The sequence below is a fragment of the Carcharodon carcharias genome, chromosome 13 (assembly GCF_017639515.1).
Source record: "Carcharodon carcharias isolate sCarCar2 chromosome 13, sCarCar2.pri, whole genome shotgun sequence".
NCBI classification, from domain to species: Eukaryota; Metazoa; Chordata; class Chondrichthyes; order Lamniformes; family Lamnidae; genus Carcharodon; species Carcharodon carcharias.
This window is the reverse complement of record NC_054479.1, coordinates 103,244,468-103,267,349: the sequence shown is the minus strand read 5'-3', so window position 1 is coordinate 103,267,349 and position 22,882 is coordinate 103,244,468. Positions and strand designations below refer to the sequence as shown.

At 42.1% G+C, this 22,882-nt stretch overlaps 1 protein-coding gene across 1 annotated transcript in view; it reads right to left on the bottom strand.

The window, feature by feature from the left end:
- ccdc87 (coiled-coil domain containing 87) overlaps positions 1-16,677 on the bottom strand; it is a 109,541-nt gene extending 92,864 nt beyond the window's left edge. Inside the window, exons 1-2 of the mRNA XM_041203112.1 lie at positions 16,605-16,677; positions 3,956-4,151 (exon numbers count right to left, since the gene is read on the bottom strand). Of these exons, the coding sequence (XP_041059046.1) occupies positions 3,956-4,136 (181 nt within the window). The 5' untranslated portion in view covers positions 4,137-4,151; positions 16,605-16,677. The remainder of the gene's footprint in view (positions 1-3,955; positions 4,152-16,604) is intronic.
- Positions 16,678-22,882: the final 6,205 nt, after the last annotated feature.

The following is a 22,882-nucleotide window of genomic DNA, read 5'->3' as shown; positions in this document are numbered from 1 at the left end:
CGAAAAGGCCAAGCTGCCTTTGCATTTTTTTGGAAACCTCACCCACAAGCGGGATGAGGTATCCAAAGGCAAATAATAATAAAATAAAAGTTTTAAACTTTAATTAATAACATGTCTCTGCTCACGTGACAGAGCCATTTGAGGGGACATGTTTTATTACTTTTTTATTTTCTTCATTTTCTTTCTTAAAAAGTGCTGTCTCAGGGAGATTATGAAGCGCTCACTCATGCGCATTTGTGAAGTTCGTGCTCGGCCCACTCGCCCTCCTCCACCCCAACACCCCTCCGCACCCCCCACCCCCACCCCCACCCCCACACCCGCCCACACAGCATTTCACACTGGGCATGCCTTAATTGGCCCACCAGCATGAACTCGCGGTCCGGTCCCGATCGCGGGCAGCAGTTGGCTTCCCAACCACCCCCGCCCACCCCTGCCAAGGGCAAAGTTCTATCCACAGTTTGGGCTACTCACTCCCATTTGAGCCTGACAGTGGGGTTCAGAAGCCCGCAGGAAAATCCTGCCCCTAGAGTAAATATGCTACCAGTTTTCCCAAGCAGTTAGATCTATTCTCAGTGTCCATTTTGTTGCTGCATTTCAACGCCAAGGGCCATTAGATCCTGAACCCTAATTGCAGAAGGACTTTATTGTACAAATTTGTTCATAAGATTTTGGGTAGCATAATTCAGCTACCATCAATTTTCATAATGCTAATTGTTAACAATTATTCTATTGACAAAGACTTAGACTTGTTTTCTTAAATTTGGTTAGTTAATCAACTATTCTCAAAAATATCCGAGATGATTAAGGGTAAAAAAATGATGTGGCTTGTTAAAAACACCCTTAAACTGCAGAACAGCTCTCACTATTAGATTTACATTTTCAATGATCTAATTCATTTCAAAAGATAGTATTTATTTGCTAATATAGTTGATTCATTTACTCAGTGCTGGTAGACACCATAATCCATGTTTTGATTCACTGCTTGAAAAAGGAAAAAGGAATGGTCTTGAAGACTCAGAGGTTAAGTGTCCTGGAAAGGAATTAGCTTCAATTCCAAATGTTCAAATGACCACAATACCCCTTATTAAAGCAAACAACAAAATAATCATACATGCTTCCTGCTTCTGTTCATAATACAATAAGTACTAGACTATCTGGTTTGTCAGATGAGCTCAGGATCAGGCTTTGCTGTGATATCCTCCATTATTGAACAACCTTTCTAATGATCACTGCAACGAGTCTCCAGTTAATATCTTGCTGAGCAGTGAACAATGCAGTGCTTTCTTCTACGGTAGTTATGAATATGCTAATTTTAAATAAAAATTACATTAATTTTAAATAAATTACACTCACTTAATATCCACCATGGGCAGACCTTAGGAGCCATGTGGAGATGAAAAAAGTAAACTTTTAACAATCTAAAACAGCTCTCCTGCACAATTAATAGTAAAAAAACTGCCATTCAAGAAAGCCATTCAAAGCGTCTAAATATTTTCAATTGGTTAATATCTTATAAAAACAAACAAGCTTCAATTCAGACACCACATCAAAGCCAGCCAAATTCCTTTAACAGCCTATTTATACTGGCAATAAAACTGTAAACTCAGAAATTTCCTCACTCAGTAGACACACCTTCATTTAAAGAGCCTCATTAGATCCAATTTTCGCTCTGATCCTTGGTGGCCACAGGGGCAGGCGAGTGCCAAGGCGGGCTCGTTAGAAGGTCTGCATAGGTTTTCTGGGGCTTTTTCCCGTTGTTTTAGAAGCTGTTTGGCCCTCCAGCCCTCAGACCCCTTCACTCCCATGTCACCCTCGTGCCACCTTAATGCCAACTCATGCCCCACCAAACCCCCATGGCCCCTCATGCCCCCTTGCTGCCTGCAGAACGACTCACTCAATATCCACCATGGGTAGATTTCAGCAGCCATGTAGAGATGAAAAAGGTAAACTTCTAACAATCTAAGACAGCTCGCCTACACAATTAAAAGTGAAAAACTCCTATTCAAGAAAGCCATTCAAAACGTTTAAATATCCTCAACTGGTTAATCTCTTATAAAAACAAACTTCTATTCAGACTCCACATCAAAGACAGCTAATCCTTTAATAGCCTATTTAAGCTGTCAATAAAACTGTGAATTCAGAATCCCGCGCTGAGATAATGTAAGCTTTTGAAACTCAGCCAAGCATTCACAACGACATAATAATAGCCCATGGGGAAATGTCAAAACAGAAGTCTATTGAAACTACACAACTGAAAAGAAAAGTGTTTTTCTATTCCACACCAGATAATCTGTCATTCAAAACAGTCTAGTTGAGGTTTTTTTTAATTCTCACTGATAGCTTCAGCCTGTTTTCTTCATGTTTAAAGAGTGGGTTAAAGAAAGGCGTGTAACATCTTGGGGGGGGATGCTCCTGATGTGCACAAAGCACCCCCCCTCCCCGAAGGGCTTACCCCCCTACCTTCCTGCCTTTTAATCAGTTTTGTTAAACTCCCGCCCGCATGGCCATGCTAACTTTATTATGACGTGGGGAGTGTGATATTCAGGTCAACTGGTTTGTTAACAAGTTCATTTGCACATTAATTATTTTTCAAAATGGTGGGAGGATTGCTGATTTTGTTGCCTGCCTAATATTTTATGGCAAATGGGTCAGGAAGGGAGGGAAGGTGGTTGGGTAGCCACCTGTCATATTTTATGTGCCACACCCCCCGCCGAAAACATGCCTGACAGGGAGGTCATAAAATCTAGCCCTATGACACTTAAACAGAGCTTATCTGCCCTTCAAGAGTGTTTACATCTATTCCATCAATTCTTAACTCACACACTACACTCCCACACTAAATCCCTTGCAACAGCCAAAATGGTGTCTGTTTAAGGAAACCACTAAGTTCAAATAGCCCTGCTGCGTTCTGGTTTCCTTCCTGTGTGATTCATGCCCTGCTTCCTTCCCCATATTAGCAAAAACTGGATCTGTCGAAAATGAGGGAGGAACTTTTCATATCCAGGACCCGCCCGTTGGGTTCAGAAGTCCATGGATTCTTCCCGGCTCTACGAAAATCCAGCCCTTGATCAGTGTTTTTATAACATGAATAAATATTTGGGGAGTAGAGTTCTAAGCATATATACAAGGATGGCCTGATAAATGCATATGGTGCTCCACTATAACATCAACCCTAAAACTGTCTGATAATAGCTGGGTTATTTTCCCAAAACACTTCCTCTTAATTCTAAGGAACAAATTCTGCTCAGCAGCCACTCAAGGGCAACTAACAAATGATTTTTAATTCTTTTGACACGGCTACATTATACTGGCAATTGGGCAAAATATGCAAATTGTTTTCTTATAAACACACCTGGTACAAGTATTGGGGACTGTTTACAAAGCAGGTTAAGGGAATTCTGTGAAATGCTCTGCCCAATATTTATCTCTCAAACAGCTTCACAAAAATGATCTCATCATTATCTTAATGCTGTTTATGGGACCTTGCTGTGCGCCAATTAGCTGCATATTTCCAACATTGCAACACTGACTACCAATGTTCCTTCTAATTTTTGTTTCAGTGGCCCATTTGTTGCACTGCACAGTCCCTTAAAGATCGCCACATGGCTGCACATGTACACATCTAAAAGGAAGTGTTTCTTGTGTGAGGCCTGTTTGTTCCCAGCGCATTAGGTTTTGGCGTGCTGAGAACTGCGGTCCAGCGCAGCTTACAGGGAACATCAGTGACTACACTTCATACGTACTTCATTGGCTGTAAAGTGCTTTGGGAGATGCTGAATTCATGTGAAAGGTACTTTGTAAATGCAAGTTTATTCTTTCTTTGTCTCTAACCTCACTCCCTCTCCCACAGCACTGCACAGCAGAAAAGAGAAAAAAGAATTTTTTGTTATACTGCCAAAATATATTTCTATCTCAAAGAAACCGACATCCATTAAGCCATAATATGTAGGAGTACCTGGCGGTTTTATGGGTTCTGTGCTGGATGTGAAGAGACTTAGAGGTTCAAGTATGTCTTTATATCGTTGGTGGAGTTCCTTAGCTGCAGCTATGCCTTGAACCATAGAATATAAACCATTTTTATTTGATAGCTTGTTGCTTTTAACTTCCATAATTGTTCCACCAAGACTTTTAGTCATCATTGTAGGAAATCACTGTTGAAAAGAACATAACCAAAATGTATTTTGCATATGGTCGAAATTTCACAAGTTGGCAATTTAAAAAAAGTAAACTATCCTGCCTCATGTTCACACCATTTGTAGGGGTGAAGTCAGCTTCCGCATATATATATTGGCTCAGCTCTAGCTATCCTTCACCATCCTCAATTTGAACTGCACTGTTTGACTATTGTTCAACATCATCATTTCTGAACTTTACCCAACTTAATGGATTTCAAATTGCTGGTGGTTTTTGGTTCCACGATACCAGGATTCTTCAAGTGCAGACTTGTTGAGTTTGCAGACTTGTTGAGTTTACTTTACTAGGAAGATCCTTGGCTTCCCCAATGTGAGGTGGCTATTGATGGTTGGTGTGACGAGGACACTGATTCATTGCTATCCAAGATATATATATATATAGACACACACACACACACACACACACACACACACACACACACACACACACACACACACACACACACACACACACACACACACACACACACACACACACACACACACACACACACACACACACACACACACACACACACACACACACACACACGCTTTAGGGTAATGGAGTGCCTAATCTTACAGCAGATCAAGCCAGCTTTCAACAAGCAAGAAGCACATTTGATCAGGTCCTTGCATTAACCACTTTCATTGAAATTGGCTTTCAAAGGAAGCTCAAAATAGGGGCAATTTTCCTTGACCTCACTGCAGGGAAAGAGCCTGGCACATTGCTCTATTTGTCAAAACACCAAGAGTTCTCCCTCCCTGTGTTACTGAAGCCATTGAACTGCTCCTCCAGCACAGGCAGTTCAGATTTCATATGAATGACAAGACTAGTGCCTGAAGGAAACAGACAATGAGCTACCCAGGGGGTTGTCTTATCCTCAACCCTGTTCAATTTGTACACCAACGACCCAGCCGGTCCTGGAAGTTTATCTATGCAGACAACATTGCTGTGACATAGAGACTCAGACTTTCCATAAGTGGAAGACACATTAAACAGCAATATTGCAAAGCTTGCCAACTATTGCAAATCATGGTGCCGACAATCGAGCACCAATAAAACAGTCTTCTTCACAATGCTAAGAGGGGACTGAGCATCACCCTGGATGGTCAGAGACTGAAGCAGGGTCCCCACCCTGCTTATCTAGGCATCACCCTTGACAGAACCCTAACATCACCTTATCAAGGCTGTAGAAAAAAATTAAATCTGCAATAACCTCCTCAGTAAACTGGCTGGTACCTCAAGACCCTAAGGACCTCTCCTCTTGCCATCATGTGCTCAACTGCAGAATACTGTGCACCAGTATGGTACCAATCTGCCCACATCAAACTAATCAATGTGCAACTCAACTTCAATAATGCACATCATCATAGGTACTCTTCAACCAACTCACCTCTCCTGGATCCCAGTGCTGAGCAACAATGCTCCCTACTCCTGACATCAGGAGGGTAATTGCAACAGCCAAGCTACTGGAGAAGGTCTACTCCAACACAAGCCTGCCCTTATTCAATGACCACCTCAACCCACCAGCAGTATGCTTTCCTTAACACCATCTCATACTTTTAAACTCACCGCACCAAGGAGTAACAGCTGAGGACCTATGGCAGGAGGATTGGCAGGGTAAAAGATCCACCAGAAACCATTTGCTCATTGTAGATCCTACTGCTTGTCCACCTGGCTTTGATCTCCCACGGTGACTATGGGACCTTTTAACTCATTCATGGAATGGCCAAAACCTCTGCGCAGCCACCCAACATCAGTGGGGTCTCCAAGGCCATCCAGGCTGCAGCTGTGCTGCAGTCCAAACAATGACTCACATTATTGAGGAACGTCCGCTGACTAAACTTGAAGATGAGATTAAAGAACTCCATCCAGCCACCGACAAGGCTATTGCTTAGTTCTGTGACTATGTACATGCTAAATAATAAATACCCAACTTAATATTGAAGACTGAAGCAAAATGTTAAGACCTGTTTTAATATTTGAGCACATAACTAGGTTGACACTGAGCAAGTGGTGCAATTTCTGAGATGCTTGTTCAAGACAGACTTCAAGCTGACAGCCATCTTCCTGATCATGTGGATATAAAAGATTCCATGACATTAGTTAAGAAGAGCAAGGCAGCAGAGTAACCGGCCATTTATTCCACTGCTGCCCGGTGGACTTTGCTGTGCACAAAATATCTGTCATATTTGCCTACAAAGAACAGTGATTACATTTTTTAAAGTTTTGAGGTCCCTAAACCCTTCCACTTGTTCTCCTTTAGGAGCCTCTTTAAAAACCACCTCTTCGACCAAATGTTTGGTCACCTCTCCTACTATCCCATTCCTCAGCATTCAATTTTGCCCAATCATGCCTCTGTGCAACAACTTGGGATATTTTCTACATTAAAGTACTATATAAAAGCAAGTTCTTCCTTTCTTTCAGTTCCCACCAAAAACTCCGCACCCTAGTTCCCACTCTATTCCCCTTCCCTGACTGCTTACTCGGGTTGAATACAATGGTGTACAATCTTGTTATGTTCTGGAGTTCAGCTTTAAATCCATCACGAAGTGCTCCTCCTTTCCACTTCAGCATCACTCAACCCTACATTTGCCTTAACTACACTACAACTAACTACACTACTACTTCTCCTTCATTAACTCCGTGGTTCAACATCTATTATATTTACCTCAGCAGCCTCCCATAATCCACCTGAAACTCTCACTGTTTCTAAAGCCAACTGCCTGCACCCTATAAAACACAAAGTCCTACTCATCTATCACTCCTGGTCTTTGTCAATTCCTGAACCCAGTATATTAAATTCAAGATCTTTCTTCTCATTTATAACTCCCATTGTGGCTTTGCCTCAATCTACCTCTGCAACCTCTTCCAGATTATGCCCTCCACTCCTGCAACTCTAGTTTCCTTTGTATGATCCCTGCCTCCAGCTCTAATAACAAAGTCTTCAGTTATTTGCACCATATTTTCTAAACTGTGAAACATGCTTCCTAAATTCCTTAGTCTTACTACCATTCTTCCTTTTCCTCGAAACCTACTTTTTTGACCATACCTTGAATCACGACTAAATCTTCTACTGCTACTCAGTGTCTGTTCCACTTCTGTAGACTGCCTTAAGATGTTTACTACTTCAAAAGTGCTATATAAATGCAAATTGTTATCATTGGGAATTATTTGCCACTTTACACCTTGTTTTTTCAAACCATAAATCAGTAGACTGCATTCTCTGGGCCATCCATCTGCTCCTCTTCCTCTGCAATGTCATAGAGTCGTTGAGTCATAGAGGTCTACAGCACAGAAAAAGGCCCTTCAGCCCATCGAGTCTGTGCCAGTCAAACAATTGCTTAACTATTCTAATCCCATTTTCCAGCACTAGGCCCAAAGCCTTGTATGCCATGGCATCGCGTGCACATCCAAATACTACTTAAATCTTATGAGGGTTTCTGCCTCTACCACCTTTTCAGGCAGTGAGTTCCAGATTCACAAAACCCTCTGGGTGAAAAAATTCTTCCTGTGGAACCCCAGTGGACACAGGCATCCAGTCACAAAAACACCCCTCGACTATCACCCTCTACTTCCTGCCACTCAGCCAATTCTGGATCCGATTTGCCAGATTGCTGTGGACCTTCATTATCAGTCGCCCATGCGGGACCTTATCAAAAGACTTGCTGAAGTCCAAGTAGACTACATCAAATGCATTGCCCTCATCTACACATCTGGGCACCTCTTCCAGAAATTCAATCAAATTGGTCAGGCATGACCTCCCCTTAACAAAACCATAATGACTGTCCTTGATTAATCCCTGCCTCTTCAAGTGAAGATTAATTCTGTCTCTCAGAATTGCTTCCAATAGTTTCCCCACCACTGAGATTGGACTGACTGGCCCATAGTTCCCTGGTTTATCCCTTCCTCCCTTCTTGAATAACGGTACCACATTGGTTGTCCTCCAGTCTTCTGGCACCTCTCTTGTGGCCAGAAAGGTATTGAAAATTATTGCCGCACCCCTGCTTTCTCCTCCCTTGCCTCACTCAACAGCCTGGGATACATTTCATCCAGGTCTGGAGATGTATCTACTTTTAAGCCTGCCAGACCACTTAGAACATCCTCCCTTTCTATGCTAATTTCTTTAATTATATCACAGTCCTTCTGCCTGATTTCCATACTCACGTCGTCCCTCTCACTTGTGAACACCGAAACAAAATATTCATTTAGAATCCTACCTACGTCTTCCAGCTCCACACACAAATTACCACCATGGTCCTTAATGGGCCCTACTCTTTCCCTAGATATCCTCTTACTCTTAAAGTACTTGTAAAATAACTGATTTTTCCTTTATTTTATCTTTCCAATGTTTTATCATGCCCCCTTTTTGTTCTTCTAATTTCCTTTTTAAGTTCCCCCCTACACATTCTATATTTCTCTAGGGCTTCTGCTGTTTTGAGCCCTCGGTACCTGCCATAAGCTTCCCTTTCTCTCTTTATCCAATCCTGTATATCCCTCGACATCCAGGGTTCCCTGAATTTGTTGGTCCCACCCTTTATCTTTACTGGAATATGTTGGCCTTGTACTCTCCCTGTTTTCTTCTTGAATGAGTCCCACTGCTGTGATGCAGATTTACCTAAAAGTATCTGCTCCCAGTCCACTCTGGCCAAATCATATCTGATCTTATTAAAATTGGCTTTCCTGCAATTTAGAACTCTGATTTCGGTCCCATGGTTGTCTTTTTCCATAATAACCTTGAATCTAACGGAGTTATGATCACTATCTACAAAATGCTTCCCTACTGATAGCTCTACCACTTGCCCGGCTTCACTCCCTAAAATTAAGTCCAGGACCGCCCCCTCTCTTGTAGGACCTTCTACATACTGGCTTAAGAAGCTCTCCTGGATGCATTTTAAAAATTCCGCTCCCTCTAAACCTATCACTCTATGATTACAATCTAGCTTTTTTCTTCTTTTATGGATGTGGGAGGTGCTAGCAAGGCCAGTATTTATTACTCATTGAGAAGGTGGTGGTGTGCCACCTTCTTGAACTGCTGCAGTCCATCTGAGCAGGTGCACCCACAGTGCTGCTGGGAAGGGGGTTCCAGGATTTTGATCCCGCAACAGGGAAGAAATGGCAATATAGTTCCAAGTCAGGGTGGTCTGTGGCTTGAAGGGGAACTTGCAGATGGTAGTGTTCCCATGTATTGGCTGCCCTTGTCCTTCTAGGTGGTATCTAGATACCATGGGTTCGGAAGGTGCTGTCGAAGGAGCCTTGGTGCGTTGCTACAGTGCATCTTGTATATAGTACAATCTGCTGCCATTGTCCATCAGTGGTGGAAGGAGTGAATGATGAAGGTGGATGGGGTGCCAATCATGCGGGCTGCTTTGCCTTGGATGGTGTTGAGTTTCTTGAATGTTGTTAGACATGCATTCATCCAGGCAAGCGGAGAGTATACCATTACATTCCTGATTTGTATCCTGTAAATGGTGGACAGCTGAACCATGCTGGGGCTGATGTCTGTGCAAGCCAACTAACTAGGGAAGTAGAGAGGGTTTTAAGCTGAATAGCAGGGGCAACGCACCAAGGCTCCCTCGACAGCACCTTCCGAACCCATGGTATCTAGATACCACCTAGAAGGACAAGGGCAGCCAATACATGGGAACACTACCATCTGCAAGTTCCCCTTCAAGCCACAGACCACCCTGACTTGGAACTATTTTGCCATTTCTTCCCTGTAGCGGGATCAAAATCCTGGAACCCCCTTCCCAGCAGCACTGTGGGTGCACCTGCTCAGATGGACTGCAGCAGTTCAAGAAGGTGGCTCACCACCACCTTCTCAATGAGTAATAAATACTGGCCTTGCTAGCACCTCCCACATCCATAGAAGAAGAAAAAAGCTAGATTGTAGTCATAGAGTGATAGGTTTAGAGGGAGCGGAAGTTGGGAAGATGTAGAAAACCAAACAATAGAGACAAGACAAGAGAGAAGGTATTAATATGGGAAATGATAAACAGACTATGACAGGAAGGACAGAGAGTAAAATCTAAGAGTAAATCAGCAGATAAGACTAGACATTACAAAAACAATAAAAGGACAAAACTAAAGGCTCTGTATCTAAATGCATGTAGCATTCAAAACAAAACAGATGTACTGATAGCACAAACAGAAATAAAAAAAGTATGATCTGACAGAGACATGGCTAGAGGATGACATAGATTGGGACCTGAATATTGAAGGGTTATGACATTCAGGAAGGACAGGAAGTTAGGAAAAGGTGGAGGGGTGGCTCTGTTAATTAACGATGGTATTAGCACATTAGAGACGGATGACCTAAGTTCAGGAAACCAGAATGTAGAAGCGGTTTGGGTTGAGATGAGCAATGACAAAGGCAATAGGTCACTGGTGGGAGTGCTGTACAGGCCTCCTAATTGTAACTACACAGTAGGACAGAGTATAAAATAAGAGATAATCGGAGCTTGCTAGAAATGTACAGCAATAATCATGGGGTATTTTAATCTACATATAGGGCAGGATTTTCCCCCCGTCAGGGGGGAAGTTGAAGTGTGGGCGCCAATCGGCACCCCCAATTGGGGGCGTGCCGCCATTTTACGTGGGCGGGCCAATTAAGGCCTGTCCGGCGTGACGTCTGCACGGAAGCATTATGCACTCCCCGTGCCAGCAGGGAGGAATCCCTAAACCTGAGAGTGTGCTCTTTCGCACATGCTCACGAAAGAGCGCACTCATCTCCCTGAGGCTAAGTGCTGCCTCAGGGAGATCGTCTCTACAGTAAAAAATATTAAAAATAGAAAAAAAAATTCCCTGACATGTCCCCTCATGTGACATTGTCACATGAGTTGGGACATGGCCATAAATTTTTTAAAAACTTTAATTAAATTTTTTAAAACCTACATGAAACCTCATCCTGCCCATGGATGAGGTTTCATGCCTTTTCTAATTCCCGCCTGGGCTCCTGGTCTGCCCGCCAACCTTAAGGTTGGACGGGCAGGTCCATTAATTACTTAACTGACTCTGTCAATGACCTCAATTGGCTATTGACAGGTTGGCGGGTGCACAGCTGATTTTGCTGCACCCCCGCCTACCTGAAAATTTTAGTGGGGCACAGTGATGTCAGGAAGTCCGTCCAATGTCACTGTGTGTCATTTTACGCGTCTGCGAGCTGGCCCCAACCCTGCTCGCCAACGGGAAAATCCTGCCCATAGACTGGAAAACTCTGACAGGTAAAGGTAGTGTAGATGAGGAGTTCATGGAATGTTTTCGAGATCGTTTCTTAGAATAGCACATTCTGGAGCCAACCAGAGAGCAGGCTATATTAGACCTGGTATAGAGGAACGAGATAGGATTAATTGAGAACCTCAGAGTGAAGGCACCCCTAGGTAGCAACGATCATAATATAATTGAAGTTTACATTCATTTTGAGGGAGAAACAAGTGCGTCCAAGACTAGCATTTTAAACTTCAATAAGGGCAATTATGAGGGCATGAAAGCAGAGCTAGCTAAAGTGAACTGGCAAATGAGGTTAAGGCATATGTTAATAGCAGTTCAGTGGCAGACATTTAAAGGGATATTTCAGAATACACAGAATATATACATTTCAATGAGAAAGAAAAATTCCAAAGGGAGGGCCCACCATCCGTGGTTAACTAAAAAAGTTAAAGAAAGTATCAAACTTACAAAAAAAGCATAGAATTACACAAAAACGCAGGTCAGGAGATTGGAAAGAATATAAAGAACAACAAAAAATGAAAATGCTAGAAGCTATTATTAAAGATGTTATAGCAGGGCACTTCAAAAAATTCAAGGCAATTAGGCAGAGTCAACACGGTTTTGTAAAAGGGAAATCATGTTTAACCAAGCTATTGGTGTTCTTTGAAGGAGTCACAAATGCTTGGATAAAGGGGAACCGGTGGATGTACTATACTTAGATTTCCAGAAGGCATTTGATTGAGTGCCACATCAAAGGTTATTGCAGAAAATAAAAGCTCATGGTGTAGCGGATATCATGTTGACATGAATAGAAGATTGGTTTGCTAACAGAAAGCAGAGTGTTGACATAAATGTGTCTTTTTCTAGTTGGCAAGATGTGATGAGTGATGTGCCACAGGGATCAGTGCTGGGGCTTCAAGTTCTTGCAATTTATATAAATGACTTGGGTGAAGGAAAAAGGTGGCTAAATTTGCTGATGACACAAAGATAGGTAGGAAAGTAGATTGTGAAGAGAATATAAAGAGGCTACAAAGTGACATAGATAGGTTAAGCGAGTGGGCAAAGATCTGGTAAATGGAGTATACTGTGGGCAAATGTGAAATCATTCATTTTGGCAGGAAGAATAAAAAAGCTTATTAACTAAATGGTGAGAGATTGCAGAGGTCTGAGATTCAGAGGGATCTGCGTGTCCTAGTGCATGAATCACAAAAGGTTAGTATGCAGGTACAGCAGGTAATTAGGAAAGCTAATAGAATATTATCATTTATTGTGAGGAGAATTGATTACATAAATAGGGAGGTTATGCTTCACTTATACAGGGCACTGGTGAGACCACATCTGGAGTACTCTGTACAGTACTGGTGTCCTTATTTAAAGAAAGATGTAAATGCGTTAGAAGCAGTTCAGAGAAGGCTTACTAGACTAATACCAGGAATGGACGGGTTGTCTTATGAGGAAAGGCTGGACAGGTTAGGCTTGTATCCACTGAAATTTAGAAGAGTAAGAGGCAACTTAATTGAAACCTTTAAAGATCCTGAGGGATCTTGACAGGGTGGATGTGAAGGGGATGTTTCCTCTTGTGCAAGAATCTAGAACTAGGGATCACTGTTTAACAATAAGGGATAGCTCACTGAAGACAGAGATGAGGTGAAAATTTTTCCCTCAGAGGGTTGTGAGTCTTTAGAACTCTTCCTCAAAGTGGGTGTAAGCAGAGTCTTTGAATATTTTTAAGGCAGAGCTAGATAGATTCTTGATTAACAAGGGAGCAAAAGGTGATCGGGGGAGGCAGGAATGTGGGTTTGAGGTTACATTTAGATCAGCCATGATCTTATTGAATGGTGGAGCAGGCTTGAAGGGCCGAGTGGCCTCCTCCTGTTCCTAATTCATATGTTCGTATGATAGGACCTGGGGAGTCAGGGGGTAAGTTACTCACCTCGGAATTCCTAGCCTCTAACCTGCAGCTACAGTATTTATATGGCTAGTCCAGTTCAGTTTTTGGTCAATGTTAATTGGATGTTGATAGTACAGAATTCAGAGATGGTAATGCCATTGAATGTCAAGGGGCAATGGTTGAATTCTCTCCTTTTGGAGTTGATCATTGCCTGGCACTTGTGTGATGCAAATGTTACTTATCACTTATCAGCCCAAGCATTAGTATTGTCTAGGTCTTGCTGCTGGGAACAGACTGCTTCATTATCTGAGGAATTGAGAATGGTACTGAACATTGTGCAATTATCAGTGAACATCCCCACTTCTGACCTTATGACGGAAGGAAGGTCATTGATGAAGCAGCTAAAGATGGCGGGGCCCAGGACACAACCCTGAAGAACTCCTGCAGTGATGTCCTGGAACTGAGATGACTGACCTCCACAAACCACAACCATCTTCCTTTTGCTAGCTATGACTCCAACCAGCGGAGAATTTTCCCCCAATTCCCACTGTTTTCCGAGGCCTCTTTGATGCCATGCCTGGTCAAATGCTGCCTTCATGTCAAGGGCAGTCACCCTCACCTCAACTCTGGAGTTCAGCTGTTTCATCCATGTTTGAACCAAGGCTGTAATGAGGTCAGGAGCTGAGTGATCCTGGCAGAACCCAAACTGAGAGTCAGTGAGCAGGTTATTGCTAAGTAAGTGCCATTTGAAGCAATGTTAATTACCTCTTCCGTCACTTTACTGATGATGGAGAGTAGACTGATGGGACACTAATTGGCTGGGCTTGATTTGTCCTGCTTTTTGTGTACCTGGGTAATTTTCCACATTGCAGGGTAGATGCCAGTGTTGTAGCTGGCTGGAACAGCTTGACTAGGGTCACGGCAAGTTCTGGCGCAGAAGTCTTCAGTACTATTGCCAGAATATTGTCAGAGCCCGTAGCTTTTGCAGTATCCAGTGCCTTCAGCCATTTCTTGAAATCACGTGGAGTGAATTAAATTGGCTGAAGACTGGCACCTATGATGCTGGGGAACTCAGGAGGAGGCCAAGATGGATCATCCACTCGGTACTTCTGACTGAAGAATTTTGCAAATGCTTTAGTCTTATCTTTTACGCTGATGTGATGCGCTGCCCCATTATTGAAAACAGGATACCTGTGGAGCATCCTCCTCCTGTTAATTGTTTAACACTACTACCATTCACAACTGGACTGCAAAGCTTAGATCTGATCCATTGTTTGTGAGTTCACTCAGCTCTATCGCATGCTGCTTACGCTGTTTGGCATGCAAGTAGTCCTGAGTTGTAGCTTCACCAGGCTGACACCTCATTTTAAAGTATGCCTGGGGTTGCTCCTGACATGCCTTCTTGCACTCTTCATTGAACTGGTTTGGTGGTAATGGTACAGGCCATGAGGTTACAGATTGTGGTTGTATACAATTCTGCTGCCTCATGGATGCCCAGTCTTGAGTTGCTCGATCTGTTCAAAACTATCCCATTTAGCATGATGGTAGTACCACACAACACCATGGAGGGTATCCTCAATGTGAAGACAGGATTTTGCCTCCACAAGGACTGTGTGATGATCACTCCAACTGATACTGTCACGGTCAGACGCATCTGCGACAGGCAGATTGATGAGGATGAAGTCAAGTATATCCTTCCCTCTTGTTGGTTGCCTCACCGCCTGATGCAGAGCCAGTGTAGCAGCTAGGTCCTTTAGACTTGGCTAGCAGTGGTGCTACCAAGCCACTCTTGCCACCCTCAGTACTTCCTCCAAGTGGTGTTCCAAAATGCAGAAGCACTGATTCATCATCTGAAGTGGGGGGAGATGCTGTACGTGGTAACCAGAAGGAGGTTTCCTTGCCCATATTTGACCTGATGCCATGAGATTTCATGGGGTCTGGAGTCTATGTTGAAGACTCCCAGGGAAACCCCAACCACTGTGCCACCACCTCTGCTGGGACTGTCCTGTCATTGGGACAGTGGTATTGGTGGTGTCTGGGACTGATTCCATTTCTGACTGCATTTAAGAGTCAACTACATTGCTGTAGGCCTGGTGTCACATGTAGGCCAGACCTGGTAAGGACAACAGATTTCCTTCCCTAAAGGACATTAGTGAACAAAATGTGTATCAGATGGGTTTTTAAAAATTCCTTCATAGGATGTGGGCTTCACTGGCTGGGCCAGCATTTATTGCCCATCCCTAGTTGCCCTTGAGAAGGTGGTGGTGAGCTGCCTTGAACCGCTGCAGTCCATGTGCTGTAGGTATACTCACAGTGCTGTTAGGAAGAGAGTTCCGGGATCTTTACCCAGCAATGGTGAAGGAATGACGATTATATTTCCAAGTCAGGATGGAGAGTGATTGGGAGGGGAACTTCCAGGTGGTGGTGTTCCCACCCACCTACAGCCCTTGTCCTTCTAGGTGAGTGGGAAGTATTCCATGACACTTCTGATCTGTGCCTTGTAGATGATGGACAGACTTTGGGGAGTCAGGAGGTGAGTTACTCACCGCAGGATTCCTAGCCTCTGGCCTGTTCTTGTAGCCACAGTATTTATATGGCTAGTCCAGTTCAGTTACTGGTCAATGGCAACCCCCAGGATGTTGATAGTGGGGGATTCAGTGATGGTAATGCCATTGAACATCAGGGGGTGATGGTTAGATTTTCTCTTGTTGGAGATGGTCATTGTCTGGCGCAAATGCTACTTGCCACTTGTCGGCCCAAGCCTGGATATTGTTCAGGTCTTGCTGCATTTGGACATGGACTGCTTCAATATCTGAGGAATCACGAACTGTGCTGAACCTTGTGCGATTGTGCAATTTTTTGACAATCGAGAATGGTTTCATGGTCATCACTTTTAATTCCAGATTTTAATTGAATTCTAATTCTATCATGGAATATTTATAAAGTAAATAGATAACTCCATATTCAGTCCAGAAACAGTACAATACAGAACAAAAACAAAAATACCTGGAAAAACTCAGCAGGTCTGACAGCATCTGCGGAGAGGAACAGTTAACGTTTCAAGTCCGAATGACTCTTCAACAGAAACAGTACAATACAGAACTGTCTGCAAACGTCGGAAACAATATGCTCAAACTGTCAATTTCTAGTAATCAAATTAAGCATTATCTGTTACTATAAAAACAATGTGAACACAAATGTTAGCCATCTACGTTGTTACTGTATTATGTGGATATCATCAACCACTATCCCTGAGGTGCATCTTAACTCATCATGCATCCTCACAGCCACATACAACTGAGAATAATGGTAAGAAATGTCCCCTTACCTGAGGGTTCAGCTGGTGTGTATGAAACACACAGCCTGGCTCACAATGCTGACAATCCATGTTTAACAGGACGTTGCTGCCTCGTCTGTCGTCTCTGCCACTGAGGCGGGAACTCTTTATCCAGCGTTCTTTATCAGTCTCCCTCCGCCTCCCCACTCTCCGCAGTGCGGCGGAGGGATCCCAGTGAGAGAGAGCCGCCCGGTTGCTAGGATAAGGCCGTACACAGAGCGCTGGGCCGCCAGTTATTCGCATCCAGGGAGAGGCGCAGCTGAGGCTCATGTCAAATATCACATTGAGAAATATCCGCAGTCTCATTTTTAATTCATGGTTTCAAACTGATCCTTGCGAAAGGCGAGCTTTAATGTAGCGCAATGCAAACGGTCTTTTTACACCACGCGCATGCGCACGCGCTCACAAATAGCACTATTCCCCCCCCCACCCCTCCCCAGAAAAGCAGGGAGTAGAGCTCATCTCCATTGGAGATCTTCCCATATGATCTCCAGCCCCCATACAGCCCACTTCCACCTCCTTCCCAAGATCCACAAACCACACAGATCTGATAAAGAAGGAAAAGTACCCTTCACATCCTCATTGCTGCAGATGTAACTGTCTGCAGCAGCATAGGAGCAACCACTGCAGAGTCCTTGTGGAGACCCAGTCCCAGCTTCACACTGGGGGCACACTCTCCCATGTTGTGTGGCACTATCACCGTGCTAAATGGGATAGAGTCCGAACAGATCCAGCAACTCAAACATAATAAAACCTCCCAAGGCACGTCACAGCGACATTATGAAACAAAACATGCTGTATAAGTAGATATTAATTCAGATGGCCAAAAGCTTGGTCAAAGTGTGGTAAAGAAGGAAAGTGAGGTAGAAAGGTGGAGAGGTGCAGGGAGGGTATTCCAGAGTTTGGGCCGAGTCATCTGAAGGTGCAGCCACAAATGGAGAAGAGGTCAGAATTGGAGGAGCACAGCTATGTCGGAGGGTTGTGGGGCTGGAGATTACAGAGAAAGGGAGAGGCAAGGCCATGTGTGAATGAGAGTTTTAAAATCAAGGCAATGGAGGTCAAATAGCATAGGCGGTATAGGGGAACAGGAGTTTCTGAGAGGGCACAGGCAGTAGAGTTATGGATGATTTCAAGTTTATGTGGGGTGTAATGTGGGAGACCAACCAGGGGTGCATTGGAATACTCAAGTCCAGAGGTAACAAAGGCACGAATGAGCCTTTCAGCAGCAGATGAGTTAAGATTAGTAAAGTCGGGCAATGTTAATGAGAAATAGGCAATCTTGGTAGTGATATAAATATATGGTCGGAAGCTCTTCACAGGGTTAAATATGACACCAACGTTGCGAACAGACTGGCTTAATCTCAGATGGCTGCCAGGGTAAGGGATGGAATCAGTAGCTAGGGAACAGAATTTTGATTGGGGATGAAAAATAATGGCTTCAGTTTTCCCAATATTTAATATGAGGAAATTTCTGCTCACCCAGAATTGGATATTGGATAAGCAGTCTGATCGTTTAGCAACAGTGGAGGAGTCGGGAGAGGTGATGATGAGATGGAGGGTATCATTTGCATACCTTGAAACCTAACACTACTTTTGGATGATGTGGCCAAGGGACAGTATGTAGATGGCAAATAGGAGGATGCGAAAGATAGATCCTTGGGGCACACCACAGGTAATGATGCAGGAGCAGGACGAGAAGCTATTGGAAGTGATTCTCTGCCTATAATTAGATAGAAAAGTTCAGAAACAGGTGAGACCAATCCCACCCAGCCAAATTACTGTGAAGAGATGTTGAAGAAGAATGGTATGGTCAACCATATGCAGACAAGTCGAGAAGTACAAAGAGGGAAAGTTTACCTTTTGTCACAGTCACAGAGGATGTCATTTGCGACCTTGATAAGAACTGGTTTGGTACTGTGGTTGAGGCGGAAACCTGATTAGAGGGATTCAAACATGGAGCTCCGATAAAGATGGAACACATTCAAGGATGTTCCCAATAATTAAAGGTAAACTAATGTAGGTGAAATGATGTACGAAGCTTCATCACTCAGATTGTGTGCAGACGGTTGAAGTGCAGCAGGAAATCTAACTCATTTAAATTACAGTAGCTTTGTTGCACTGTAAATACTGGGATTGAATAACTCTAATGATTAAATAAATCACAGAAAAATTGGTAATTGCTTGGTATATAGTAGAAAACATCATAGCAAAATATTCAAATCTTAGCAACAGCAGTACTAAAACAATTGTCATGGCTCATAAAATGCATTGCTGAGGTCCAAGATATATTTATTTTGCAATGACATGAATGTGTATTTTCAATAAAACCAACACAGTACAGTCTATAGTGTATAAAAAAATCTTGTGAATACACACATTTGCTGTCCACAAATTTCACTTCCTTTTATCATCAATCTTGGTCATACTTTTTATGTCAACGTGCTATGTAATCTGTCAATGAAAATACCATCATAATCGGATAAAATGTGAATTCCTTATGCAAACAAGTTTAAGTAACAGCATAATTCCAAGTTGCGGCAATTAAGTGGCATTGTAATTTCACTGCACCCTGCATCACCTGCATGTTAAGTTTTTTTTTATTTTTAGCATCCGCTGTATTTTGTTTTTGGTTTATGTATCTGTGTTCATACCTACATGTTATCTTTTATCCTATTCTGAGGTGTGGTACACTTCCTGCTTTCCCCTCACTTGTCTGCATTAAATGATCTTCTATTGCTACCTCAATGTTTCTTGCAAATCATCATCCCTACCTGATTTAAGTGTTCCTCATCCATTCTATGCCAGTCCATTTTATTCTGCAAGGATTCTCAGCTCTTTATGAACGTAGCTTTATTGTGCTAATACCATTTTCACAACCATTCGTTTATCTTCTAAATATTTTTGTGAACTTCTCTCATTTCCCAAATACTAGAGATTTGTATTTATCTAGTGCTTTTTATGAACATGGGACATCTCAAAGTATTTTACAGCTAATGAAGTACTTTTGAAGTGTAGTCACTGTGGTAATACAGGAAGCACAGCTGCCAAATTGTGCACAGCAAACTGCCTCAAGCAACTATGTGATAATGACCAGGTAATCTGGTTTTTGTGATGTGGGTTGAAGGATAAATATGGGCCAGGACACCAAGGATAATTCTCCTGCTCTTCTACAAAATAGTTTCATATGGAATCTTTTACATCCACCCAAAGAGGCAGATGGGACTTCGGTTTAATGGCTCAACTGAAAGATGGTACTTCTGACAGCGCAGTACTCCTTCCTTGAATCTGGAACCTTATGACTTAGAGGCAAGTTTGCTATCAACTGAGCCACAGCTGCCACACATGTACACCAGAGGACATTGATTTGCATCCACTTCTTTAATGTTAAGCCAATCCTCATGTGTGGCTTTTAGAACTCATATATTCATAATTTAACCTGACATGGAAAACTTCCATTGGGTCCTTATCTTTCCCCTTCAGTATCTCTTCCAACCCTTCAATAAAAGAATATACTAGCACCAGGAAATCAGCTCACAATCACATGGGTATTGACTTGGCACCATACTTGTCCACACACTTTCCTGAGCAAAGAGTTGCCGAACATCTCTCTGAACTGGAAAGTGCATCTTTCTCAAAGCTGTATTTTTGGTTAATCTATCTTTACTTCTAGAAACTTGTTTTGGTTTTGCAATATTTTTGAGAGTACCTGCTATCTGTTCATGGTTTCAGGGCTTCCTACCTTTCGCCAATCTTAATCTCTCCACGACCTTGGCTGCTTTTTCTTCTTTTTATGGTTTCTGGCAAACTCACACCTCTTTGGTGTATTATTGCCACCTACTGTAGTGGAGGAAAAAGTGCAATGCAAATTTAAAAAAACTAAATTCTAAGCACTAATCCTGTGAAATTTAAAAAAGACAACATAACTTTACAAATAACCCAATACCAAAATCTAACTGCTAAAATACTAAGCATCGTATCACACTATATACCCTTCTGTTGTAAATTAGACTGCATTGTTCCCCTTTCAGCTGCAAAGTTGGTACAGTGTAATAAAACATACTCAGCCGGTGGCAGGAATTTTTCCCCACACTCGTGACACAAACAATCATGTTTTCCTATTAAATACAGGGACTTATTTAACCCACAGTGCCCAATCCTAATCCTGCTCATAATCACCTCATCCCTTTTACATTTCCCAGTGAATTTACTGGATAACTTCACATTGTTTTGAATTTGATATAAATGTCTTCCATTCTCATCCATATTCCATAATATGTTGCCATAATGCAAATAGTTTATCCTTCATAATAGATTTAATTTCCATCTTCCCTAATGAAATCCCAATATCTGGAATCAAGTGATTTATAGAACTTTTAGCCAACGAATCTGCTTCCTCATTCCTTACCACACCTCTATGTGGCGGCATCCATAAAAAAAACCCACCACAATACCCAAGTGTTGTATGTTACTCAATAAATGAAAAATTTAAAATGTAAAATCCTGTCTGGATTCAGAAAAACAAGATTGCTGATGATGAATCTGAACAAATGACAACTTTCAATGGTTTTACTTCCGCTACCTACTCTAAGGCCAACATAATTGCCATCAACTGAACTGAAAATACTGATAAATTGTCAGATAACCTTTGGCAATCTTAGCATTAAATTCAGGAATAAAAATTGCTGAACCTGTCTTTCCTGCCAAATGATCCTTAGAACCATCAGTATAAAGTTGAATATAAACAAACCAATTCTTATCTATATATTCTTTTACAAAAGTAAACAAATTAAAACCTATACTATTTCCTTTAAGTTTGTCCAGTATTGTAAAAGTCAACCTCTGGATATTCAAAGTACCAGGGTGGTTCTAAGGACCAGCATGCATGTACACATATTGAAAACTTGCAGGCCCAACTCTTTCACTAAATCACTTACTCTTTTCCCCAAATATTTCCCCCTTATTTCCAATCCATGCTCCCAACTATCCCGAAGGACACATTTTGTTAAATGATTGTCTTTCTGCCCTACCAAGTTCACATAATAGTTTAAACCCATCCACCTTCTCCTCAATTCAAGAGGCATTTCTCCATTTTCCACCAGTAGAGCAATTGCTGGAGAAGAAATAAAAGCACCAGAACAAATTCTCAACGCTTGATACTGATTTACATCCAATTTATACAATAAGGTTTTTGCCGCTGATCCATATGCCTGGTATCCATAGTCATTCAATGATCATATCATTGCTTGATATATCCTTAATAAAGTTCCCTTGTCCGCTTCCCAATCATATCCAGCAATATATCTCATTAAATTAATCACTTTTTTATACCTAATGACTAATGTTTCAATATGTATTTTCCATATCTGAGTACAATCAAACCAAATTCCTAAAAACTTAAACACCTTTACCATCTCAATTGGTTTATGACATAGATACAAACCATTGCCATCCAGATTTTTCTTTCTTGTAAAGAAAACTGCCTGAATTTTTTATTAGGAATTTTAAACCCTACTGCCTGGACTAGTACTCCAATGCCCTTAAAGCTTCTTGAACTTTATTCAGTACATATTTAACATTTTTGCCTCTTTTCCAAATTACACCATCATCTGCTTACAATGACAGTCCCATATCCTTCCCAACATTATCATATATATATGATTAATCATAATATTAAAAAGAACCAGACTAACCACACTTCCCTGTGGGGTACCATTCTCTACCACCACTGTATCCAACAACTCCATGCCCACACTCATCTGTATGATATGATCTACTAAAAAATCTTGTATCCAATTAAACATGCATCCTTCTATACCCAAATCTTTTACCTTAAAAAAGCCCCTCTTTCCACAGCATATCATATGCTTTTTCAAAATCAATGAAGACTGCTATAAGGATTTCTTTATTATATAAAGCTTACTTGATATCAGTATCAAACCTCATCACTTGATCCAGTGTGGAACAAAATTTCCTAAACCCACTTTGATACGGTGTCAGAAGCAGCTTGCTCTCTAAATAATAAGAGTCGACCGGTAATCATGCGCTCCATTATTTTACAAGTATTGGGTGTCAATGCCATGGGCCGATACGATGATGGACTAGATAAATCTTTTCCTGGCTTTCCAATTGACACTATAATAGCATGTTCCCAACTCTTAGGCACAGTACCCTTTTCTCATACTAAATTTAAAAACTCAAGAAATACTTCTAAAAACTCAACCCCATGTTGCGAAACATTTCATAGCACATTAGATCCCTCTCAGAAGTTG